This window comes from Lampris incognitus, chromosome 20 (genome assembly GCF_029633865.1).
Source record: "Lampris incognitus isolate fLamInc1 chromosome 20, fLamInc1.hap2, whole genome shotgun sequence".
Classification (NCBI taxonomy): Eukaryota; Metazoa; Chordata; class Actinopteri; order Lampriformes; family Lampridae; genus Lampris; species Lampris incognitus.
The window spans coordinates 17383078-17410820 of NC_079230.1; the positions used below are offsets into that span (position 1 = coordinate 17383078).

Sequence of the window (27743 nt, forward strand, 5' to 3'; positions counted from 1 at the left end):
TGCTGAATGTTTTATTAGGAGGCTACGAATTGCAACAGATAAATTAAGCTCGTCGTTAGTGACAGATCAATAGATCTTAACCCCGGTGATTGGATGTTTTCTTTAACTGTAATGCACTTTAGAGCGGGGGGGGGTCTAGAGAAATATTCGTGGGGTGGCAATAGGGTGGCATAAAGACTTTAAGGGGCGGCAGAAGATTCTAATTTAATCACAAACCAACTGCTTAGGCAGAAATCACATCGTGGGTGGGCACAGAGAAAATCAGGTTGGCCTAGCCCGTCCAAGACCAATCATACTTAATAGGTTTGCATATGTTAACTAAAATGGGCCATTACAAATACACGTGCCTGTATGCCCCACAGTTTATTCATCCAAGCCTTATACATCAGCTGAGGTAATGTTACAGGCACCAAGACAAATGTTAACAGCGTCGCATAGCCTTGCAAGGGGGCCATATATTCACACACACACACACACACACACACACACACACACACACACACACACACACACACACACACACACACACACACACACACACACACACACACACACACACACACACACACAACTGACAGATGCAACAGCATCATTATTATTATTTTTATTTAATTAAGAGGTACACTGGCCAACATGCTCCATAATGTTAAAAATGACACTTGAACATAGCCTGGCATGGCGGCCACCTAAACCACACACACACACACACACACACACACACACACACACATGGCAGACGCAGCAACATGAGAATAAAGTTTAACTGTATACCCAACAAAATCTATACCCAATAAATAGGCATTGGAGTCCAGCCACTGAGGATGCACAAGCCAGTACATTCTTCGTGCCAGTCCCAAGCCCAGATAAATGGGGAGTGGTGTTGTGTCAGGAAGGGCATCTGGCGTAAAACTTTTGAAAAATCAAATATGCGGACCATAAATCAGATTTCCATGCTGGGTCGGTCGAGGCCCAGGTTACCAATAACCACCACCGGTACTGTTGGCCAGCAGGGTGCTGGTGGAAACTATGCTACTGTTGGGCAAAGAAGGAAAGCGGGAAGGCATGTCCAGAGGCAGCGGGAGAGGAAGAAGGGTAGGATTGTGGAGGCGAAAGTCAGAACTTTGAATGTTGGCACTATGATTGGTAAAGGGAGGGAGAGAGTTGGCTGATATGATGGAGAGAAGGAAGGTAGATATACCGTGTGTGCAATAGACTAGGTGGAAGGAGAGTAAGGCCAGGAGCATCAGAGGTGGGTTCAAACTCTTCTACCATGGTGCGGATGGGAGGAGAAATGGGGTAATTCTGAAGGAAGAGTATGTCTAGAGTGTGTTCGAGGTGAAGAGAGTGTTGGACACAGCAAGCAAGCAAGCAAAATTTTATTTATATAGCACTTGTAAAAACACTGTTACAAGGTGTGTTACACTCAATGCACAAAATACGAATAAATACATAAAATAAATTGAATGAATATAAGACATGGCACTGTAAATAACAGACCACGCTAAAAACAAGCCAAAACAGAAGGCAGGGTGTAATAACCTCAAAGAATGAAATAGTGACACCAAGGTAATGGGTAAACTAGGAATATGTTCACTTTGGTAACCGGCAAACACATACAGGGCATGATCTTACTCTTCGCTGGCCTAGAGTGTTCTGACTTCCTTGCTAAGTAGCCCTGTGCTTCACCTAGTGGTTGAACTAGAATATAACACAGGGGTGGGGATCTATAAAAAGGCTTGCCTGAAAAGATGGGTTTTTAGAAGCCGCTTTAAACAGTCCAAAGTTTCAGCAAATCTAATCGATTGGGGAAGACTGCAAAGGTGCGGTCAGAGTGACGAGTATAAAGTTGGAAGTCGAAGGTGTGTTGATGAGTGTTATCAGTGCATATGCCCCATAAGGTGGGTGTGAGATGGAAAAGAACTGTAGTGAGTTGGATGAAGTGGTGGAGAGGGTACACAAGGAGGAGAGAGTGGTGATCGGAGCCGACCTCAATGGGCATGTTGGTGAAGGGAACAGAGGTGATGAGGAGGTGTTGGGTAGGTATGGTGCCAAGGAGAGAAATGTAGAGGGACAGATGGTGGTGGAGTTCATGAAAAGGGTGGAAATGGCTGTGGTGAATACATATTTCAAGAAAAGCGAGGAACACTGGGTGACGTATAAGAGTGGAGGAAAGTGCACACAGGTGGACTATATCTTATGCAGGAGGTGCGATCTGAAGGGAATTGGAGACTGCAAGGTGGTGACAGGGGAGAATGTAGTAAGGAAGCATCGAATGGTGGTCTTTAGGATGACTTTGGAGATCAAGAGGAGGAAGAGGGTGAAGGCAGAGCCGAGGATCAAATGGTGGAAGTTGAAGAAGGAAGACTGTTAAGTGGAGTTCAGGGAGGAGTTAAGACAGGCACTGGGTGGTAGTGAAGAGTTGCTGTATGGTTGGGCAGGCACTGCAGAAATAGTGAGGGAGACAGCTAGGAAGGTACTTGGTTTGTCATCTGGACAGAGGAAGGAAGACAAGGAAACTTGGTAGTGGAACGAGGGAGTACAGGAAAGTTTACAGAGGAAGAGGCTGGCAAAGAAGTGAGATAGAGAGATGAAGAAAGGTGACAGAAATACAAGGAGAAGAGGTATAAAGAGAAGAAAGAGGTAGCAAAGGCAAAGGCGTATGGTGAGTTGTATGAAAGGTTAGACACTAAGAAAGGAGAAAAGGACTTGCACCAATTGGCTAGACAGAGGGACCGAAATGGGAAGGATGTGCAGCAGGTTAGGGCAATCAAGGATAGAGATGGAAATGTACTAATAAGGGAGGAGAGTGTGTTGAGAAGGTGGAATTAGTACTTTGAGAGGCTGATGAATGACGAAAATAAGAGAGAGAGAGAAGGTTGGATGATGTGGGGATAGTGAATCAGGAAGTGTGGTGGATTAGCAAGGAGGACGTGGGGGCAGCTATGAAAAGGATGAAGAGTAGAAAGGAGATGTTTAGGAGAGATGACAGTGGAGTTTTTAACTAGATTGTTTAACACAATCTTGGAAAGTGAGAGGATGCAAGAGGAATGGAGAGGAAGTATACTGATCACGGTTTTCAAGAACAAGGGTGATGTGCAGAACTGTAGCAACTACAGAGGTATAAAGTTGATCAGCCACAGCATGAAGATATGGGAAAGAGTAATAGAAGCTAGGTTAAGAGGAGAGGTGATGATTAGTGAGCAGCAGTATGGTTTCATGCCACGAAAGAGCACTACAGATGTGATGTTTGCTTTGAGAATGGTGATTGAGAAGTATAGAGAAGGTTAGAAGGAGTGACATTGTGTCTTTGTTGATTTAGAGAAAGCATATGACAGGGTGCCGAGAGAGGAGGTGTGGTATTGTATGAGGAAGTTGGCATTTGCAGAGAAGTATGTAGGAGTGGTGCAGAATATGTATGAGGGAAGTGTGACAGTGGTGAGGTGTGTGGTTGGAAAGACAGATGGGTTCAAGATGAAGGTGGGATTACACCAAGGATCGGCTCTGAGCCCTTTCTTGTTTGCAATGGTGATGGACAGGTTGATGGACGAGATCAGGCAGGAGTCTTCGAGGACTATGATGTTTGCAGATGACGTCGTGATCTGTAGCAAGAGTAGGCTGCAGGTTGAGGAGGAAGCCTGAAGAGGTGGAGGTATGCACTGGAGAAGAAAGGAATGAAAGGCAGTAGGAGCAAGATGGAATATATATGCATGAATTGAGAGGAAGTGCAGTGGAATGGTGAGGATGCAAGGAGCAGAGGTGACGAAGGCATATGAGTTTAAATACTTGGGGTCAACTGTACAAAGTAACGGGGAGTGCAGAAGAGAGGTGAAGAAGAGAGTGCAGACAGGGTGGAGTGGGTGGTGAAGACTGTCTGAAGTGATTTGTGACAGAAGGGTACCAGCAAGAGTTAAAGGGAAGGTTTACAAGACGGTCGTGAGACCAGCTATGTTATATGGTTTGGAGACAGTAGCACTGATGAAAAGACAGGAGGTGGAGCTGGAGGTGGCAGAGTTGAAGATGCTAAGATTTTCATTGGGAGTGATGAAGAAGGACAGGATTAGGAATGAGTATATTAGAGGGACAGCTCAGGTTGGACAGTTTGGAGACAAAGCAAGAGAGGCAAGAATGAGATGGCTTAGACATGTGTGGAGGAGAGATGCTGGGTATATTGGGGGAAGGATGCTGAATATGGAGCTGCCAGGGAAGAGGAAAAGAGGAAGGCCAAAGAGGAGGTTTATGGATGTGGTGAGGGAGGACATGCAGGTGGCTGGTGTGACAGAGGAAGATGTAGAGGACGGGAAGAGATGGATATGGTCACTGTGGCGACCCCTAACGGGAGCAGCCAAAAGTAGTAGTAGTAGTAGTAGTAGATGGTACTTTTGGCATTATTGATCGTACAGAAGGCAACATTATTGTACAAATATGATAATTAACTTCGGGGCACTCCAGGCTATTTCTGTTGTTGTGTCACATGTTGATGGTGCAACCGGACAACATACAAGTTAAATCATTGGTTGTTTGCATGTCACGCATAGCACTTTCCATTATCAAGGGATATGATGGGCTGTATGAGCTAGGGAAGGGGCATGTTCTTTCATAGCAGTTTGCATTTAATGCATTTAAGAGAAACTATCTAATATTCTATTGAATTTTCGTATCGCTATTGATGAAGTGTCTATTGCTGGTACATATCGCTATCGTCTTATCACCCAGGCCTACTTCATCCACCAGAAAAATGACAATACAGCACATTTAAAGAGTATGAGAGGAACTAATATAATTGACACGAGTTGTAACCAACACAGACTCCACCAGTAGATCATTTATTCATCCTAATTAAAATCAAAACTGTGCCGCACTGCGCTGGGGTTGCACTTTTGTCTCTAGTCACTGACTTAACAAAAATGTATTGAACATGCCCATGAGCACCAGTGTGCTTACACTTGGATTTGCACTCTTGGCCAGTTTCACAAAAATAGGGCCTATGGAGAGAGGGGTGAAAAACAGTGAAATATTCCTTTTAAGTTTTTGCTGTGCATGTGATCTAGCAGTTCTCTCTGGCTGCTGTTTTGGATTCAATAGTAAAAAAAACAAAAAAACAACAATTGTGGCCTTTGTATTTTTTGCAAAAGGGATGTTTTAGCACATTTGGGAAAAAAATAATCACCATTTTGTTTATTCTTATATAACGACCATGGATGAATTACATATCATAATCTTTATACGGCTTCAGAAGCTGTCAGAAGTTGAGGATGCTTCCTCTCCTCTTTAGACCTGGGGCTATAGTTGGTCTTTAAGACTTATATCTCTTGAAATGTTGGTTGCCGGAAGTTGAAATACCCCAACATGCACCTGCTAAGATAAGGATTTATTTCTGCACCAGCTTCAACTACGTTAGCGTTTTCGAGTTAAATTGGTAATTGTGGTTGAAACACTGATGCAGGAATAAATCTCTTGAGTTGTTGGAAAGTACATTACCCATTTACAGTCAGTAGCAACAAGGTATCCACAATGGAACATTTTGCTTTCTTATTTTTTATTCTTTTTACCTGATTTTGACATTAAAAATTGAAACGTATCTACCTTACCTGCTTAAAGGCAGCTTCTGTGCACAAGAATTTCCAGCTCAAACAGTATTCTGTCTGCTGCAAAGTAGGCCTCCAGTTACAAGAAGATAACAAGAACTCTGACGAAGGCTTCCTTTTCAGTGGAAAGTCTATTGGGAGGAGGAATGCAAACAATGTACCTCTCTCTTCAACCATCAGGAGAATGACATTAAAGCACACTTAAAGAGTATGAGAAGAGCTGATTTGATTGGCACAAGGCGTAACTCACCCTGACTCCACTAGTTGACAATTTATTCATCCTAATCCAGCATCTTTGTAAACTGTGCTGTACTGCACTGGGGTTGCGCTTTCATCTCTGGTCATCGAATTACAAATAAATATATTTTAACATGTCCATGAGTGCCAGTGTGCTACACTAAACGCGTTTGCGCTTGCAACCAGTTTCAAGAAAACAGGGCCCACGGAGAGAAGGCTGATGAAGAGTGAAATATTCATCTGAGGTGGTGAAAATTTACCTGATGTTTTTATTTTTCTTACAGATCTGTCTAAAGATTTGAAATTACACCTTTTACAGTTATATATAGTATAAAAAGGATTGTTCACAGTTTGCAACTATACCTGTGACTGGGAGATTTTTCAATCCTTTTGTTAACAAGGACATTCATCTGGACACAAAGACAGGGGACAAAGTTCAAAGGTTGACTTTTTCTTTTCTTTTTGACCCCCCCCCCCTTTCTCCGAATTGTACTTGGCCAATTACCCAAGTCTTCCGAGCCGTCCCGGTCGCTGCTCCGCCCCTTCTGCTGATCCGGGGAGGGCTGCAGAATACCACATGCCGCCTCTGAGACACGTGGAGTCGCCAGCCGCTTCTTTTCGCCAGACAGTGAGGAGTTTCACCAGGGGGGGGATGTAGAGCATTTGAGGATCACGCTATTCTCCCCAGTTCCACCTCCCCCCCTGAACAGGCGCCCCTACCGACCAGAGGAGGCGCTAGTGCAGCGACCAGGACACATACCCACATCCGGCTTCCCACCCGCAGACACGGCCAATTGTGTCTGTAAGGAGGCCTGACCAAGCCGGAGATAACACGGGGATTCGAACCTACGATCCCTGTGTTGGTAGGCAACGGAATAGACCGCTATGCTACCCGGAAGCAAAAAGTTATTTTTTAATCATGATATTTTCATTACACAGAGATCTACAGAGAGTTCCTTGGACTTCATGGTTTGGTTTTTGGCCTGACATGCAGTGTGAATTGTGGGAGCTTATATACACAGGTGTGTGTGCCTTCTTAACTGTCCAATCAATTCAATTTGCCACAGATGGACTCCAATCAAGCTCTAGATACATCTCAAGTATAATTAAAGCAATCAGGATGCACCTGACCACAATTTAGAGTACCAAAGCAAAGGATCTGAATACTTACGTAAATGAGAGATTTCACTTTTTGATTTTTAATAAATGTGCAAAAATGTCTGAAAACAAGTTTTCACGTTTCACTTTGTCAGTATAGGTTATTGAGTGTAGCTGATGGACAAAAATTGCAATTTTATCAATTTAAAACTGAATCTAAAACACAATAATGTGTGTAAAAAGTGAAGGGGTTTTATCACTTTCTGAAGCCAGCGTGTGTGTGTGTGTGTGTGTGTGTGTGTGTGTGTGTGTGTGTGTGTGTGACCCCAGGAAGAATAGTCGCTGCTGAGGCAGTGATTAATGGGGATGAGAAAAGTATATATATATAAAATCAAAAGCTGCTAATGTCATTAGCAGCTGATGATTGCTTATGGCATGAAACAGGCTTGTACTGTCTCATAAAGAATTTACTTGACTCACTGGATTTTTTATATATATATATATATATATATATATATATATATATTGTACCTGGGTATTCCACAGGCAAATGGAAACCATGAGGAAATAGCAACTAGGTCGGCTACAGTCAAATACCTCCAGACAGTGAGGCAGGTCCTGAGAAGCCAGATCAATGGCAAGAATAAGATCCAAAACATAAACACATATGCCCTACCAGTCATCAGTAACCCAGCTGGAATGATAAGCTGGCCAAAGGAGGAGATAAGACCACAGATATCAGCACCTAGAAACTCCTCACAATGCATGGATGGTTCCACCCAAAGCCTAACAGCCTGAGATTATACAATAAGTGAAAAGATGGGGGCCGAGGGTTAGTGAGTGTCAAAGACACAATCCAGGATGAAACAAGGAACATCCATGAGTACATCAGAAAGAGGGCCCCCCACGACGAACTGCTGAGTACCTCAGGCAGCAGAAGTCAAATCAAGTCAATTTTATTTGTATAGCCCATTACAACAAATTACAAATTTGCCTCAGTGGGCTTTACAGCAATAAAACATCCTGTCCTTCGACCCTTGCATCAGATAAGGAACAAATCCCTATAAAAAAAAAGCCCTTGAACAGGGAGAAAAAAATAGGAAGAAACCTTAGGGGGCGCAACAGGGGAGGGGTCTCTCTCCCAAGACGGACAATATGGAATGGATGTTGTCCTCTGTCCAGAAGACAGAGAGTGTGAAGGAAGAAGAAGAGGAGGTATCATGGAAGATCAAGCCCCTCCATGGGACGTACCATCAACAGATAAAAGACGTCATCCTACCAGCACCTAGAAAAGGCTGGACTGAAGGGCAGCACAGAGGCTCTGATCGTAGCAGCACAAGAACAGACACTCAGAACCAGATCGGTTGAGGCAGGGGTCTACCACATCAGACAAGACCCAAGATGCAGACTGTGCAAAGATACCCCTGAGACAGTCCAGCACTTAGTAGCAGGGTGTAAAATGCTAGCTGGGAAAGCGTACACTGAAAGCCATAACCAAGTGGCTGGGATAGTATACAGGAACATCTGTACTGAATATGGACTGGAAGTCCCCAAGTCCAAATGGGAGACACTGCCAAAGGTGATTGTGAATGGCAGAGCTAAGAGCCTGTGGGACTTAAGGTTCCAGACTGACAAGCAGGTACAGGCTAACCGACCACACATTGTGGTGGTCAACAACGAACAGAAGACAACAGTAGTGATCGATGTAACAAACCTGAGCGATGGCAACATCAGGAAGAAAAAGGATAGGAAGCTGGAGAAATACCAAGGGCTGAGGGAAGAACTAGACTGCATGTGGATGGTGAAATCCACAGTAGTCACAGTGGTAATGGGAGCACTAGGGGCTGTGACCCCCCAAACTGGGAGAGTTGCTCCATCGCATACCAGGAACAACATCTGAAGTCTCTGTCCAGAAGAGTGCAGTCCTAGGACCATCAAAGATACTGAGGAGCACCCTTAAACTCCCAGGCCTCTGGTAGAGGAGCTTGAGGAAGACATACACCACCCAAAAAAGGTTGAGGGAGATTTCATTTTATACATACATACATACATACATACATACATACATACATACATACATACATACATACATACATACATACATACATACATACATACATACATACATTGAGACAATGATGGGCCGAAGATATTTTGAGGTAAGTCCAGAACAAAAAATGTCCCAAATATGGGCCAGAAACCACCCCCCTTTTTCTTTTTTTTTGTTTTGTTTATTTATATGTTTTGTGTCTGGAGAGATTATTGTGGAAAGGGTGAGAGAAAATCTACAACAATCATTCATTATTTAGAAAAGATTAACATTCTGCTCTCTTGGATTGAAGAGTTAAAATTTGTACTCTGTGTCTTCAGGATGTTTTGGTATATTTTGAAAAAAAAGATGCATTTATTACCTCTGACTTTATCTTCACATGAGTAACATTGTGGTAATTATATACTATACCCTTCTGAATGACCTTTAAGGTAATACGACTTGTTAAATAGGGAATGCATTTAATGTCTCAATTCAGTGTTGTTGTCAAGCAGACTCTTTCCCACATATTTGAGTGATTTTATTATTTTACGATGTAATAAAATCAGTGACCTGACCTCCTTTGAGAGAGGACTTTGTCCTCAATTCAGTCTTGTCTAGCTCTATCAGATCAGGTTGTGTCTTCAACAGTTACAGTTTAGTATCAGGCCTGGCAAACTGCACTACACTTCGTGTTACTGCAGTCTTCCCTTTGACAAGGAAACAATGAACTAAACGTAGAATCAATCGAAGTCTTCTAATAATACATGGCCAGGCATTTTCTTTTTATTATTACTATTATTACTATTATCCCCCCCCCTTTTTTTTTCTCTCCCCAGTTGTATCTGGCCAATTACCCCACTCTTCTGAGCTGTCCCGGTCGCTGCTCCACCCCCTCTGCCGATCCGGGGACGGCTGCAGACTACCACATGCCTCCCCCGATACGTGTGGAGTTATCAGCCATTTCTTTTCACCTGACAGTGAGGAGTTTCACCAGGGGGGGGGATGTAGTGCGTGGGAGGATCACGCTACTCCCCCCAGTTCCCCCTCCCCTCTGTACAGGCCCCCCCGACCGACCAGAGGAGGTGCTAGTGCAGCGACCAGGACACATACCCACATCCGGCTTCCCTCCCGCAGACACAGCCAATTGTGGCTGTAGGGACGCCCGACCAAGCCGGAGGTTACAAGGGGATTTGAACCACAGATCCCCGTGTTGGTAGGCAACGGAATAGACTGCCACGCTAATAGGACACCAGGCCAGGCATTTTCATTGGCATATTATCTTGTGTCTCAGGCTGAGAGGAGAATTTCTTCATATGGGTATATGTTTTAGAATAAAGGTGTAAATGCTTATCTTGTCCAAAAAGTCAGTTTTGAGAAAAATCCCATCTGGCATTACAGAAACAAATCCTAAATTATTGGCACTCAGCAGAAAAGTGTATCTGAACTCTACAACAGACAGTGGATAAAGAAAGCAGACTCCACTATATCTGTCAGTACCCACCCACCACCTGCACTTAGAATTTGAGTTTCCGCCTCTGATTCCCACCTCACACAGCCATCAGTCAAAACTAACAGATATAAAGACTCTTTCATACCCTCTGCTATTTCACTGCACTACTCTGTAAAGTACGAGTTGCATCAGCACATCTCCAACCATGCCTGTTTCATGTGTTCACCTTTTACTCCTGTATTTATGTGTTTTTTTTTGTATTATTATTATATGTGTGGTTATGTATACATGGTCTTTATCTCGTGTACCTCGCCCTGTGTGTTTTTTTTGCTGCTGCAGCAGAACCAGTTGCCCCAATTGGGGTGGTGTGTCCTTGTGTACTTTGTCCCTGTGTCCCTTGTGTTAATGTAGAGAGAGCCAGAGCAAACGAATTTTATTGTGTTCTAAATGCATATGACAATAAAGTTCAACTTGAACTTGAACTTATAGCAAGGATGGTTATAAACGGGTAAAGAAGAAAGAGTGCAAAGTCTTTCCTTGGGATTATTGTGTACAGAGGGATTCAGTGAAGGTCAACTGCATTCACCCTAGGTTCCCTACCTACGGGGCTATGCACTGAATGAAGTGACTGGCCACAGTGTGATGGAGATCCCTCTGGAGACCCTAGAGACCTTCCTTAAGGTCTCTAGGGAAGAAGAACATATCAGTGACCAATTTCTGTGACCAACTCCCCCTGTTTTTACCAGACCCTCTGGTCTATATTTAGAGGCACAATGTTTAGTATGGGCTTCTCCTCCTGCCTCACAAGGTGCTTTGTAGAATGGACACTGTTTTCCACATCCATCCATCTATTATCCAAGCTGCTTATGCCAATTGGGATCGCTGGGATGCTGGAACCTATCCCAGCAGTCACTGGGCGGCAGGTGGGGAGACACCCTGGACAGGCCACCAGTCCATCACAGGGCCAACACATTCACACCTAGGAACAATTTAGCATGGCCAATTCACCTGACCTACATGTTTTTGGACTGTGGGAGGAAACCGGAGCACCCGGTGGAAACCCACGCAGACACAGAGAGAACATGCAAACTCCACACAGAGGATGACCTGGGATGACCTCCAAAGTTGGACAACCCCGGGGTTCGAACCCAGGACCTTCTTGCTGTGAGGTGACCACGCTAACCACTGCGCCACCATGTTTTCCACATCCAATCACTTTTTTGAATAGCTCATTATGGGGATTCATATCAAGTTCTTCAAATCTCTTTTTTATTACTCGTAATTTGAATTGCTCACCTAAAGCTCATTTCATTTTTTTTTTAATTTCTTCCACAGATGCTATTGAACAAAATGTTCCTGGTTGGCATTGTTCAAGAAGTTGAAAGCTACTATATAATCCTTTGGAATGACTAGTTTAAATTCCTTGCTAATATGCTCAACAAATTCTACCAAATTGGTACTGTTGTTCACTTGGACCTTGTTGATAGCCTCATTGTTATGATTGGTGCTTCTTTTGTATGGTGATTTTGGGAAGATTTTAGTTTGGTGGTCAAAAATCAATTTCTTTACAAAATCTTCATGTGAGCCAATATAGCTCAAGTAATTCTCTAATCTGAATTCTGAGAAAAAGTCCCTTAGTGAATGAAGTACTGGAAAAATGTACTGTAGAGGAGCTCAAGCAGGAGTCGTGACAACTTTCTCTTTCGGTTACACAACGTGCACCATTTATTCCTTCACCATTACAACAACAACCCAAAAAACCCGCGCAGCGGAAGTGTATCACAGTAAACCCGAACCAAAAAAACAGCAGCTGTAAACCGACGTTCCTACTAGCTCAATAAGGGGAATTATGTATCCCTATAACCACTACAGTAGTATATTTTGCTGACTTTTTACCTGAACTGGAAACATAAGCCTCCACTGTAGGCCTCAGACAGAGTTTTGAGAATTCCTTTGCTTTCTTTTGACACTGGTCACATTTGTGGAGAAGATCCTTAAAATCAGTACAGTACTTGCTTTTGTTTTTATTGAGACATTCGAGAGGATTTTTTTTGTATGACATCTGCATCCATTTTCTGAAGCTCTCTAGTTGCCATTCAACAAATGTGTTTTTTTCAGAGAAACATCAAGGGGACATCTAGCTGACAATCTATATTGTTAACCAGCCTCTCATCCGTCAGGTGTAGGATCTCCAGGACTTAACTGGCCTGGTAACTGTGTTTTGCTTGCACAATGCCACAGACAAACTGTAAATTGTAATGATGCTGTCAGCCATTTGCTGAGCCATTGTGTGATCTCATTTGTTAAAAGTCCCTCTCATTGTATTTGAACTGTACTTTTTTTTTTACAGTGTCTTTTGTGACCCAGAGCATAAGCATGGATTGATGTGTGTCACTATAAAAAAGCACAAAGCTATATTTTCAACATTATTTCTTGCTGTAGGAAATAATTTAAGCAGGGAAATGAGAGTTTTGACAACAGCTAAAGGTCTTATCAAGTCACATGAATTTAGATTTGAACATAGTATCTAGATATAAATGTGTACTTTACATGGAAGCATCATGTGTTTACACAGATACTGGTGCAAACCTCACATCCTTAGCTGTTACATAACATACTTTTAATCTCTTTAGAAAACACCAGGGGAGATCTGAGTGACATTTAGCAGATTCATCAGCAATAGTCGTCTTATGCTGGATCTGAGGAACACTGCCCAGTGGAAGCCTGTTGTGTTGTTACGTCTTCTATCAGCTTCTCCATGGTAGTTTCTGTGGTTATGAAGATAATGCTGATTAACACACATTGTCATTCCACACTCCAAAATCATGCTTTTTTTTTTTGCTAAACTCAAAGCTCACCCACTGTTCAACAGCACTATGTATCGAAGCAAACCTCTAAACAAATTCCATTTAGGTACTGATGCACACTTGTCCTCTGTTAACTCGTGATGACTTATTACAAAATGAACTTCAGCTGTGTCATTCAAAACGAGTTTAAATAACTTCTTAAATAAACCACTGGCCCAATTTATCCTTGTTCATTATGATTATTATTACCATCATAATTATTATCATTATTAGTATTATTATTAACTTACTTGTTTGTGCAGAGGTCACAGCAGACTTGCTTAGGATTCCGTTCTTCAGCTGTGTGGAAACATGGAAGCAATACTCCACTCCTGGTGTCAGGCCGGAGAACATATGACTGTTTGAGTGTGTTGTCATCTCTTGGACAGTCTTCTCACCACAGGAACAGCTCACACTATAATCCCACACATCACCAGCTGGTGTGTCCCAGCTCAGAGAGATTGAGTCACTTGTGACCTGAGATACCTGTATCTTTTCTGGAGGATTGGGTTCTGTGAACAGTAAAATAAAAAGCTTTCAAAACAGGAGATTCAAGTGCATTGCCCAATAGGCATAACTGCATTTTAGAGTAGTCAAGATGACATGTCAAATTGTATTGTTTTTTGTTTATTTGTACAGTTTCGGGTTGCAAAGGGCAAATTCAGAATTCAAATACAACATTCAAATGGATACCCAAATGTGAAAAGTGAAATAGAGCCTCCCCCTGTTTGCAATTGATAATTTTCACTAGGATGCTGTTCTCTGGCAAAATTGATTGTATAATTCAGTCTGAGACTGCATTAACATTATCACTGTCTTCCATCTGTCAGTCAATCCATCAGGGCAGAGTGATTTTAGATCAACTGCGATGCGGAAAACGAGAAGGATTCAATCCTCGGTGGATTTGAAAACATAAAAGTGCCTCCCCATACACAAACAAATTATCTGTTACAATGGCACAGAAAAATAATGGTAAAATAATAATTTCTGTTGAGCTCTCAGTTTCTAAACAAACCACAATACATCGTTGGGGTGCCTGCTGCCACACCACTGCTTCACTACTACTATCATGTCTTCTGTACAATTCATCCAAGTAGGATTTCTCTAATGAGCAGTTTTCTATAAACCATATATGGGCCAGCAAATTGTGTTTTGCTTGATTTTGGAACTTGTGAGAATACGTGAGAACCACTCTGTGGTGTCACAGGAACATGCATGCATTGACTCAACACGAACTTGATTATTGGGAGAAGGATGCTGAAGATGGAGCAGCCAGGCAAGAGGAAAAGAGGAAGGCCAAAGAGGAGGTTTATGGATGTGGTGAGGGAGGACATGCACGTCGTTGGCATGACAGAGGAAGATATAGAGGACAGGAAGAGATGGAAACGGATGATCCACTGTAGCAACCCCCAATGGGATCAGCCGAAAGAAGATTTCTAACAAATTAGGTTTAGAACATTCCGTAGATAACCCTGTTAATAAAACTGTTGATGATACTTAGGGCCTGAGCATCGATTGGTGCAAAGGCCTTATTGTATCTGTAGGGATGATTATTAGGGCCTGAGCACCGAGTGTTGTGCAGTATTGCATATGTAGGGATTATTCTTTCATATTCAAACTCATTTTTGAGGTGCTAGGGGTGTTCAAAAACTCACAAAACTTTGCATGTGTATCAGTAGCGGCAAACATTGATATCTGATATGGGTCTTGGACCGGGGGAGGGGGGGCAAATTGGCTTGATAGCACCCCTAATAATATTCAGAGTCAAAGCCCCACCTTTAAAATTGATGTGGATATACAAAATTTGGTAGGCAGATGTAATATCTCAATACTTACAAAAAAGCCTCTTGGAGCCATAACCTAAATCCAACAGGACGTGAGTAATTTTGAATTTACTGTGCAATTTTATGCGCAGGTTTTGCCATTTCCAGGCATTGTACTTGAACAAACTCCTCCTGGAGAATTCCCCTGAGTGACTCAGATTTGGTCTGTGACATCTAAAGACCTTTGTGATGCTAAATTGCAAAGCTTTTGAGTTTTTGTGGAATGCTCTTGACGTGGTGTGCCGATCAATTTGCAAGTTTCGCGATGAAACAAGAAGTTGTTGTAATTCGAATGTAACTTGTCCAATCTGCCCCAAATTGCTTATGCTTAATAAGAGTCCAGTCCTGAACACGTCATTATTGCGTCATAGTTAAAGCGCCACCTACTGGGCAAAGGAAGTTACAGGTGCTATACCTTTACGATCTCCATTTTGCAGGTAAACTGGATCCATCTCGATTTGGTCGGGGATATCTGGAGACCTTCACAATGTTACATTTTGAAGCCCTTGAGTCTTTGTGGAATGCTATTGCCGTGGCAATGTGGAACATTTGCATGTTCTACATGAACGATGTAGCTTTTTTAGCTTGACTTTACATCGTCCATTCTCGTCCAAATTTCACAAGCTGGACTAGTCCAGGCCTGAAGACATCTGCATACCCATATTGAGTCGAAGTCATAGCGCCACCCACTGACAACTAGGGCATTAACAACTGCTGTGTTTTAGTAGTCATTGGCTACTCCCAAAAAAGTAGTCGAGTAGTCGACTAATCGCGGGAGATTATATATTTTTTCACCCAATAACAGCAATCAATTCTCATCTAAAATGTCTCAAATACAACCAGTAAAGGGTTAAGTAATGTAGGTGGGACCAACCTGGGGGTAGATGAAATAGAGTCCTCAATTGGCTTTGAGACACTGTTCACAAATGAGCCGCGACCTGATTGGACTCAACCCCCAGGAAACTTGTCTGAGCTGGGGATACTGTTTGACTGCAGTAACAACGCGACTGCTTACTTGCAGGTGTGACCGTGTTCTGGGGACTTTCAGCCGAGCGCATCCTTGGTTGTCGCGGTGACGGCAGAAAAGCTTTACATTATTTTAAATTGAATGTTCAATATAATATATATTCATCTGGTCCTTTTTGTCCTACATCATGCAAGTTAAACAGTGTTGCCAACAAGAAGGATTCACATTTCTTGAAGTTACTTTTAATAAGGGGGAAAACGTAGATTAGCAGAGTAGCTGGTGTCTTATGAGGAAGGTCACATAACGTTACAGTTTAAATGATTGAATGTGGGTCACTTTCCGATTGAGGATAACGGTATAAAATACAGCTGTGCTGCCTGCCAGCTACGGTTTGTTTCCCACACTATAAGAAATGTTACAAGAGGTGAATGAGTCTTGCTGAGCACAATTTAACTTACGTAAATGGTTAGTGTAGCTATTAAACATGGATGAGTGTGTATTTAAAATTGATTAAAGTACAATTAAAGGCTTTTAGGACGTGTTCTGCTCATGTTTCCAACAGGTGCTGTCACTAAAGTAAGCAGTTAACATGGTCACTTGTTACACTGAAACACAGGGATAAGCTGGAGTCTTTCCTTCTCTAAATACCTTAAAAACTCTGTTTATTGGCATAACGTAGAAAAGGATTGTTCCAACAAATCTATGTTGGAATCACAGCACCCCCGGCTGTATATCTGCTGTAGATGCATTGCCACTGCTTTTTTTACTGCACAGTGCTAAAACCACAGATAAACGTTTTGTTTACAACTATACACATGGTTGACTAGTGGTTCTGATAATCGACTAGTCGACCATTCTGTGAAACCCCCACTGACAACCAAAGGAATTGAATCAAGTGCAACTGGACTTGGTTATATATCCGTGAAGACGTTTCACCTCTCATCCAAGAGGCTTCATCAGTTCATGCCTTTCTGAGTAGACCAAGCTAGACACATAACTAGGCTGACTAGCTTGGTCTAGTCAGAAAGGCACAAACTGATGAAGCCTCTTGGATGAGAGGCGAAACGTCTTCACGGATATATACCAAGTCCAGTTGCACTTGATTCAATTCCTTTGGATAACTATGACCTGGATGAATGAGAACATTCACAGACACCCCACTGACAACAGGAAGTCAGCCTTATGTGAGAAACATCATCTGATTTACTAGAAATGTACATAGTATAGTCTACACATGATATACAGCAACTAATGTAGAATTAGTGGGTGTTCTGTAGCACTACATAGCGGACACAGGAAGTAATATTCAACTCCGTGCAACGTTGAATACTCATGAAACTGCATATGTATGTCAGGCAATCTCCACTAAATGTATTGCTGCTTTAATGACACACTTGTGCAGCATCACCTACTGGCCTGGCAGCAGGAAGTGAGTAATATAGTGCCACCTACTGGCAAAAGGAAGTCAGCCTTAAATGACAAACGTCCGATTTATATGAAATTTACATAGTGTTGTCTACACATGGTATATAGCAGCATGACATATGTAATTAGTGGGTGTTCTCTAGTGCCACATAGTGGACACAGGAAGTGGTAACACCCTCGTGCAATGTCCGATATTCATGAAAATGCATATGCATATCAGGAAACCTCCACTAAATGTATTGCTGCATTAATGACAGTTGTGTAGCACCACCGACTGGTAACAGGAAGTCAAGCCTTATGTCTGATAATTCAGAACATTCAGAATAGTGTCAACCAACCTCCACTAGCATTATCAGGGCTGCAATTCCCTCAGATGCTTGTGAGATGTGAGGGCCCATTCATCAATGTTTGCAGCTTTAATTACAATTATTTTCATTAAAACATGTCAAAAATCAACATACTTGTGTGTGCAGAGGTCACAGCAGCGTTGCTCAGGATTCCGTTATTCAGTTGTGTGGAAACATGGAAGCAATACTCCACTCCAGGTGTCAGGCCAGAGAAGGTTTGACTGTTCGAGTGTGTTGTCATCTGTTGGAGAGTCTTCCCACCACAGGAACAGCTTATGTTATAACCCCACACTTCACCAGCCGGTGTGTCCCAGCTCAAAGAGATTGAGTCACTTGTGACCTGAGATACCTGTATCTTTTCTGGATGGCTGGGCTCTGTGAACAATAGAATGAATAAATAAATAAACAAAATGTTGGTACACCATCCGTCATCCTCTGACTTTAACATCTATCTTTCCAACCCATAAGACTCTTGACTTCCTCCACTTCCTGGCATCTTTTAGTCTATCCCACCTGCTGCTGTGGACAAATTTGGAGAGGTGAGAAATTTTGACTGATCACCCACCAAAAAAAAACAAAAAACTCACCCTTCCACTTGCTGCTTCCTCCTTCCTTCCCATAACCCCTCACTCCAAACCAGATTTATACGCATTCATAAGTTTGCCTGTCGTTACTGGCAAATTTGTATTGCTGAATAATTTACATTTGTAAAAAATATTTTTTCCTATAGTGAATCTCCTAGTAACACCAACATTGTTATTGTTAAAAAGTTTTACTTATAGGTGAAATATTTATAAAGAACACGAGATCCTAGGTAATACTTGGGGTCAACTGTCCAAAGTAACGGGGAGTGCAGAAGAAAGGTGAAGAAGAGAGTCCCAGCCCATGCAATCCAAGCACTGCAAAGAATCCATGATACTGCACGTTCAGTTTCCAGCCTCCCTTTATGTGTGTGCTACCATTTTCTTTGTTTCTTTGCTCCTCATCTCTGCCCAAAATAGGTCAAAACCTTACTGTTTGCAGTTCAGTTCAAGGGACTCAATTAACTTAGATGCAAATCCATTTTACACCCCTGCTCACGCTCTTTATTCTGCTTTCAGGAGGCTACTCTGTGCAATCTCAAAAGCAACTATTGTGGCTCTATGTCCAGACTTGTCTCTCATTAGGCTCCTAAAGCGTAGAATGAACTCCAGGCCTTACCTAAACTGAATATTTATGTTGATGCATACTTATTTCCTTAACTTGGATGAGCTATGCCAAAATGAACTTTAGCAAAGGAGCTCATTAAAATTGTTTAAAGAGCTACTAAACCATTTTCCCGTTTTATGAGTTTGCTACCATCTTTTCATTTTTGTTATAATCAAGGGCTTTCTTTTAGATAGGAAGGTTCTGAGTACCTCTAGGTGCTTACTTAATTTGAGCCTATTGAGTTATCAGTCCCTTGATAATTACTCCTTGGAGGAGTCTTCCTCTCTCACCCCATGAGTCGATTGCCCTTTCTATATGCTAACTACTCTTGTTTACGCAAAGACCACTGGTCTATGTCCCAGGCCAAACCCAATGGTATTTAATGTTAATTGATTTACATTATTTTCACTTTGCTGTTGGAGCCAATAAGTCTTTCATGGTATTGTGCACAAAAGTGATAAAACCTTGTCAATTTAAACTACATCCTATGTATATTGCTACTCACCGTATAAAAAGAATTGCTCTTTCACATTCGAGGACCCAGTCCATCATAAGTACTGTTTGCTGTTGGTCTCTCTTGCCCACAATTGCAAGATTAAAGCGAACTTAACTATTCCACGCTATAAGTGCTGACTTATAGAATTTATTTTGCTGTGGGAAAATTCTTCCACATATCTAAGGTGGAAAAACCATCTGTAAGTGCTGAGCTCATCTTGGAACCTAGTGATGTAAGCATAGCATGATAAACACAGTTGAAATTAATAAAAATATGTGGCTGTGTGTGGCTATAAGCAAAAAAAAAAAACAAAAAAAAAAACTGACTGTTATCAGGGCTTGCTTATGGCCACCCTTTAATTGAATGGACCTATCAATAATGTTATTAGCTTCTATACTTGCATCTCTTGGTCCCAAGATCAGCCCAGCATTTATAGATGGTTATCATGTTGAGAAGGCAGGAAACTCACAAAAGTGATACACGGTTTAGGTAAACTCTAAATAGCACTTAAAGGAACAAACTGTCCATTTATTCTTGATTATTATTATCATTATAATTAAGGCTCCAAGCAGAGAAGCTTCTGGAACTCTGTTGTATTTGTTAGGATTATTATTATTTTGCCCTAAAAGTATCTGTGTCTCAGCAAGAGTTTCCAAACTTGGCAGATAGGTTGGAAATCTCACCCACTACTCAGACAAAAAAATAAAATAATATATATATATAGAGAGAGGGAGAGAGAGAGCCCTGTAATGGCCTGGCGGCCTGTCCTGGGTGTCTCCCCGCCTGCTGCCCGATGACTGCTGGAATAGGCTCCAGCTAATAGATGGATGGATATACATATATATATTGTAACGTACATGAATAAGTAGACACATTAGCCCTTGGCTAACGGGTCAGACCCTTTAGTCGACTGGTTACCGTTGTCGCTCGCGGTGCGGAATACACGAGTTCGTGTCCCGGCTGTGACGGTCCGGCCAGGGATACCCTTCCTGAAGGAAGGGGGCAATGTAACAATCACGGATGAATAGGCTCGGTAGCCCTTGGCTAACGGGTCGGACCCTTTAGTTGACTGGTTAATGTTGTCACCCGCGGTGCAGGAGATATGGGTTCGCGTCCCAGCTGTGGCAGTCCTGGGCTACCCCCCCCCCCCCAAATTTGCTGCTATATATAAAAATATACTGATTGGTCAGATGGTGGCGCTACAGTGCATCCGGAAAGTATTCACACCCCTTCACTTTCCCCACATTTTGTTATGTTACAGCCTTATTCCAAAATGGATTAATCCTTTTTTTTCCTCATCAATCTACATACAATACCCCATAATGGCAAAGCAAAAAAGGTTTTGTAGAAATTTTTGCAAATTTATTAAAAATAAAAAACTGAAATATTGCATGTACATAAGTATTCACACCCTTTACTCAGTACTTGGTTGAGGCACCCTTGGCAGCGATTACAGCCTCAAGTCTTCTTGGGTATGAAGCTATAAGCTTGGCACACCTATATTTGGGGTATTTCTCCCATTCTTCTCTGCAGATCCTCTCAAGCTCGGTAAGGTTAGATGGGCAGTGTCACTGCACAGCTATTTTCAGGTCTTTCCAGAGATGTTCAATGGGATTCAAGTCTGGGCTCTGGCTGGGCCACTCAAGGACATTCACGGACTTGTCCCAAAGCCCCTCCTTCGTTGTCTTGGCTGTGTGCTTAGGGTCATTGTCGTGTTGAAAGGTAAACCTTCACCCCAGTCTGAGGTCCTGAGCGCTCTGGAGCAGGTTTTCATCAAGGATCTCTCTGTACTTTGCTCCATTCATCTTTCCCTCGATCCTGACTAGTCTCCCAGTTCCTGCCGCTGAAGAACATCCCTACAACATGATGCTGCCACCACCATGCTTCACTGTAGGGATGGTATTAGCAAGGTGATGAGAGGTGCCTGGTTTCCTCCAGACATGACGTTTGGCATTCAGGCCAAAGAGTTCAATCTTGGTTTCATCAGACCAGAGAATCTTGTTTCTCATGGTCTGAGAGTCCTTTAGGTGCTTTCTGGAAAACTCCAAGTGGGCTGTCATGTGCCTTTTACTGAGCAGAGGCTTCCGTCTGGCCACTCTACCATAAAGGCTTGAGTGGTGGAGTGCTGCAGAGATGGTTGTCCTTCTGGAAGGTTCTCCCATCTCCACAGAGGAATGCTGGAGCTCTGTCAGAGTGACCATCGGGTTCTTGGTCACCTCCCTGACAAAGGCCCTTCTCCCCTGATTGCTCACTTTGGCTGGGCGGCCAGCTCTAGGAAGAGTCCTGGTGGATCCAAACTTCTTCCATTTATGAATGATGGAGACCTCTTCGGGACCTTCAAAGCTGTAGAAGATTTTTTGTACCCTTCCCCAGATCTGTGCCTCGATACAATCCTGTCTCGGAGGTCCAGACAATACCTTTGACTTCATGGCTTGGTTTCTAATCTGACATACACTTTCAACAGTGGGACCTTCATATAGACAGGTGTGTGCCTTTCCAAATCATGTCCAATCAATTGAATTTACTACAGGTGGACTCCAATCAAGATGTAGAAACATCTCAAGGATGATCAGTGGAAACAGGATGAACCTGAGCTCAATTTTGAGTGTCATAGCAAAGGGTGTGAATACTTATGTACATGCAATATTTCAGTTTTTTATTTTTAATACATTTGCAAAAAATTCTACAACACCTTTTTCACTTGTCATTATGGGGTATTGTGTGTACATTGATGAGAAAAAAAAAGGAATTTAATCCATTTTGGAATAAGGCTGTAACATAACAAAATGTGGGGAAAGTGAAGGGGTGTGAATACTTTCCAGATGCACTGTATATCAACAAACATTATGGTTTGGCCTATAACTTTTGAACCATAAATCTCAGAATGTTCTTTTTTCCCCTCTGGACTCTGTGGGTCCAGCCAAGTCTAAAGATTGAAGCAAGATCCATTTGAGCCTAGTATGATTTTCTGCCATTTTGAATTTTGTCCAAATCTGTTTTTTTGCAATTCCTACAAATTTTGAGCAATCGTCACCAAATTTTGTACAGCACATCTCTGGGGCAAGCTGGAAAAAGTTTTTTTAAATTTTTTTAATTTGTGGTATTTCATATGGTTTCAATATACAAGCCAATCACATTTTAGCAAAATAGCTAATATGAAAAAAAAACAAACCCAATAACTCATGATCGCATTGAGATTATCAACTTGAAATGTGAGACACATGTTCAAGAGTTTTCACTAAGTTTATGTATTAAAGCGCATTGCACTAAGTGCTTGGACCCCGCTCATTAACGCTTGCGGCTATTATCATTATTTACTTACTTGTGTGTGCAGAGGTCACAACAGATTCGCTTAGGATTCCATTCTTCAGCTGTGTGGAAACATGGAAGTGATACTCCAATCCTGGTGTCAGGCTGGAGAAGGTATGGCTGTTTGAGTGTGTTGTCAGCTCTTTAACAGTCTTCCCATCACAGGAACAGCTCACACTGTAACCCTCCACTCCACCAACTACTATGTCCCAACTCAAAGAGACTGAGTCACTCGTGACCTGAGAAACTTGTATATTTTCTGGTGGGTTGGGCTCTGTAAATGATAAAATGAAAAGATTTCTATCAAAACTGAAAATTGGAATTCATTGCCAAACAGCTGCACCTGTATTTGAGAGTCAGGTCAGGTAGTCAGGTGAAAGAGCTGTACATTCAAACAATGAATCCACTCTCCTCATACATATGGATGAGGTGATGGTACTGGTTTCAGACACCTGGAGATATGCTCCAGTTTCCTTACTGCTCACTCAGACCACAATCCAGTATCGCACTGTCTCTTACTCTCGGTTTACTATAGAACCATTTTGTTGAGGAGTTTGACATTTTACTTCGTCAACAGCCTGAAGATGGTACATCAATACTCAGCCTCTGTGATATAAAATCCACCTTAATAACCTACCCCCAACCCTCCTCTTCCCTCACTCCGACTGACTTTAGCCTCCACTCCAAGGAGAGAGTGGCATTAAAAGTAATTAATTCGCTCCTCCAAACTCTTACCAAATACATCATATATGTATATGAATACACACACACACACACACACACACACACACACACACACATGTACACTACCGTTCAAAAGTTTGGGATCACCCAAACAATTTTGTGTTTTCCATGAAAAGTCACACTTATTCACCACCATATGTTGTGAAATGAATAGAAAAGAGTCAAGACATTGACAAGGTTAGAAATAATGATTTGTATTTGAAATAAGATTTTTTTTACATCAAACTTTGCTTTCGTCAAAGAATCCTCCATTTGCAGCAATTACAGCATTGCAGACCTTTGGCATTCTAGCTGTTAATTTGTTGAGGTAATCTGGAGAAATTGCACCCCACGCTTCCAGAAGCAGCTCCCACAAGTTGGATTGGTTGGATGGGCACTTCTTGCGTACCATACGGTCAAGCTGCTCCCACAACAGCTCAATGGGGTTCAGATCTGGTGACTGCGCTGGCCACTCCATTACCGATAGAATACCAGCTGCCTGCTTCTGCTCTAAATAGTTCTTGCACAATTTGGAGGTGTGTTTAGGGTCATTGTCCTGTTGTAGGATGAAATTGGCTCCAATCAAGCGCTGTCCACTGGGTATGGCATGGCGTTGCAAAATGGAGTGATAGCCTTCCTTATTCAGAATCCCTTTTACCCTGTACAAATCTCCCACCTTACCAGCACCAAAGCAACCCCAGACCATCACATTACCTCCACCATGCTTAACAGATGGCGTCAGGCATTCTTCCAGCATCTTTTCATTTGTTCTGCGTCTCACAAACGTTCTTCTTTGTGATCCAAACACCTCAAACTTGGATTCATCCGTCCACAACACTTTTTTCCAGTCTTCCTCTGTCCAATGTCTGTGTTCTTTTGCCCATCTTAATCTTTTTCTTTTATTGGTCAGTCTCAGATATGGCTTTTTCTTTGCCACTCTGCCCTGAAGCCCAGAATCCCGCAGCCGCCTCTTCACTGTAGATGTTGACACTGGTGTTTTGCGGGTACTATTTAATGAAGATGCCAGTTGGGGACCTGTGAGGCGTCTGTTTCTCAAACTAGAGACTCTAATGTACTTATCTTCTTGCTCAGTTGTGCAACGCGGCCTCCCACTTCTTTTTCTACTCTGGTTAGAGCCTGTTTGTGCTGTCCTCTGAAGGGAGTAGTACACACCGGTGTAGGAAATCTTCAATTTCTTAGCAATTTCTCGCATGGAATAGCCTTCATTTCTAAGAACAAGAATAGACTGTCGAGTTTCAGATGAAAGTTCTCTTTTTCTGGCCATTTTGAGCGTTTAATTGACCCCACAAATGTGATGCTCCAGAAACTCAATCTGCTCAAAGGAAGGTCAGTTTTGTAGCTTCTGTAACGAGCTAAACTGTTTTCAGATGTGTGAACATGATTGCACAAGGGTTTTCTAATCATCAATTAGCCTTCTGAGCCAATGAGCAAACACATTGTACCATAAGAACACTGGAGTGATAGTTGCTTGAAATGGGCCTCTATACACCTATGTAGATATTGCACCAAAAACCAGACATTTGCAGCTAGAATAGTCATTTACCACATTAGCAATGTATAGAGTGTATTTCTTTAAAGTTAAGACTAGTTTAAAGTTATCTTCATTGAAAAGTACAGTGCTTTTCCTTCAAAAATATGGACATTTCAATGTGACCCCAAACTTTTGAACGGTAGTGTATATATATATACACACATTAAAAATATAACAAGGTATATGGAAATATAACAAGGTTTTTAATGTACGCCATTTCAACAGTGCCCTGGCCCCTAAATGCTTTTCAAAACAAACCCCAGTCCCATTGGTTGTAATGTTTTCTACTCCTCCATTGGTTGCTGTGCATCATAAGTACCTACCCCATTGGCTGTTATAATTTGAATGCTTCCCCATCTGATTGGTCGCTGTCCAACCGAAATTAAGGGCGTGATGCTGGGCAACATAACTGTATGATTCTTTGGGAAAAAAACATTAGCAGCTGATGAGTGTGAGACGCACGAAACAGGCCTGTACTGCTATGCATTAAAATCTTTTTTCCTGTATCCGTGTTGATGTATATACTATATATATATATATATATATATATATATATATATATATATACACTACCGTTCAAAAGTTTGGGGTCACCCAAACAATTTTGTGTTTTCCATGAAAAGTCACACTTATTCACCACCATATGTTGTGAAATGAATAGAAAATAGAGTCAAGACATTGACAAGGTTAGAAATAATGATTTGTATTTGAAATAAGATTTTTTTTACATCAAACTTTGCTTTCGTCAAAGAATCCTCCATTTGCAGCAATTACAGCATTGCAGACCTTTGGCATTCTAGCTGTTAATTTGTTGAGGTAATCTGGAGAAATTGCACCCCACGCTTCCAGAAGCAGCTCCCACAAGTTGGATTGGTTGGATGGGCACTTCTTGCGTACCATACGGTCAAGCTGCTCCCACAACAGCTCAATGGGGTTCAGATCTGGTGACTGCGCTGGCCACTCCATTACCGATAGAATACCAGCTGCCTGCTTCTGCTCTAAATAGTTCTTGCACAATTTGGAGGTGTGTTTAGGGTCATTGTCCTGTTGTAGGATGAAATTGGCTCCAATCAAGCGCTGTCCACTGGGTATGGCATGGCGTTGCAAAATGGAGTGATAGCCTTCCTTATTCAGAATCCCTTTTACCCTGTACAAATCTCCCACCTTACCAGCACCAAAGCAACCCCAGACCATCACATTACCTCCACCATGCTTAACAGATGGCGTCAGGCATTCTTCCAGCATCTTTTCATTTGTTCTGCGTCTCACAAACGTTCTTCTTTGTGATCCAAACACCTCAAACTTGGATTCATCCGTCCACAACACTTTTTTCCAGTCTTCCTCTGTCCAATGTCTGTGTTCTTTTGCCCATCTTAATCTTTTTCTTTTATTGGTCAGTCTCAGATATGGCTTTTTCTTTGCCACTCTGCCCTGAAGCCCAGAATCCCGCAGCCGCCTCTTCACTGTAGATGTTGACACTGGTGGTTTGCGGGTACTATTTAATGAAGATGCCAGTTGGGGACCTGTGAGGCGTCTGTTTCTCAAACTAGAGACTCTAATGTACTTATCTTCTTGCTCAGTTGTGCAACGCGGCCTCCCACTTCTTTTTCTACTCTGGTTAGAGCCTGTTTGTGCTGTCCTCTGAAGGGAGTAGTACACACCGGTGTAGGAAATCTTCAATTTCTTAGCAATTTCTCGCATGGAATAGCCTTCATTTCTAAGAACAAGAATAGACTGTCGAGTTTCAGATGAAAGTTCTCTTTTTCTGGCCATTTTGAGCGTTTAATTGACCCCACAAATGTGATGCTCCAGAAACTCAATCTGCTCAAAGGAAGGTCAGTTTTGTAGCTTCTGTAACGAGCTAAACTGTTTTCAGATGTGTGAGCATGATTGCACAAGGGTTTTCTAATCATCAATTAGCCTTCTGAGCCAATGAGCAAACACATTGTACCATTAGAACACTGGAGTGATAGTTGCTTGAAATGGGCCTCTATACACCTATGTAGATATTGCACCAAAAACCAGACATTTGCAGCTAGAATAGTCATTTACCACATTAGCAATGTATAGAGTGTATTTCTTTAAAGTTAAGACTAGTTTAAAGTTATCTTCATTGAAAAGTACAGCGCTTTTCCTTCAAAAATATGGACATTTCAATGTGATCCCAAACTTTTGAACGGTAGTGTATATAATTTTGTTAAAAGAACCACTCAAGGGTAGGAAAAGTGCTCAACAAATGAGCAAAATAATCCAGTGATTCAAGTGAATTCTTTATGCGACAGTACAAGCATACTGTCTCAAAGAATTTACTTGAATCACTGGATTTTATATATATATATATGTATATCTATAAGGGAGGCACGGTGGCACAGTGGTTAGCGCAGTCACCTCACAGCAAGAAGGTCCTGGATTCGAGCCCTGGGGTAGTCCAACCTTGGTTGGTCATCCCGGGTCAGAGTTTGCATGTTCTACCCGTGTCTGCATGGGTTTCCTCCGGGAGCTCCGGTTTCCTCCCACAGTCCAAAGACATGTAGGTCAGGTGAATTGGTGGTACTAAATTGTCCCTAGGAATGTGTGTGTGTGTGTGTGTGTGTGTATGTGTGTGTGTCTGGGCCCTGTGGTGGCCTGGCGGCCTCTCCAGGGTGTCTCCCCACCTGCCGCCCAT

At 42.2% G+C, this 27743-nt stretch overlaps 1 protein-coding gene across 1 annotated transcript in view; it reads right to left on the bottom strand.

The window, feature by feature from the left end:
* Positions 1-12103: 12103 nt before the first annotated feature.
* The window catches only part of LOC130130616 (tenascin-N-like), a 36553-nt gene continuing 20913 nt past the window's right edge, over positions 12104-27743 (bottom strand). Inside the window, exons 6-9 of the mRNA XM_056300360.1 lie at positions 22817-23077; positions 17925-18185; positions 13500-13760; positions 12104-13170 (exon numbers count right to left, since the gene is read on the bottom strand). Of these exons, the coding sequence (XP_056156335.1) occupies positions 13091-13170; positions 13500-13760; positions 17925-18185; positions 22817-23077 (863 nt within the window). The 3' untranslated portion in view covers positions 12104-13090. The remainder of the gene's footprint in view (positions 13171-13499; positions 13761-17924; positions 18186-22816; positions 23078-27743) is intronic.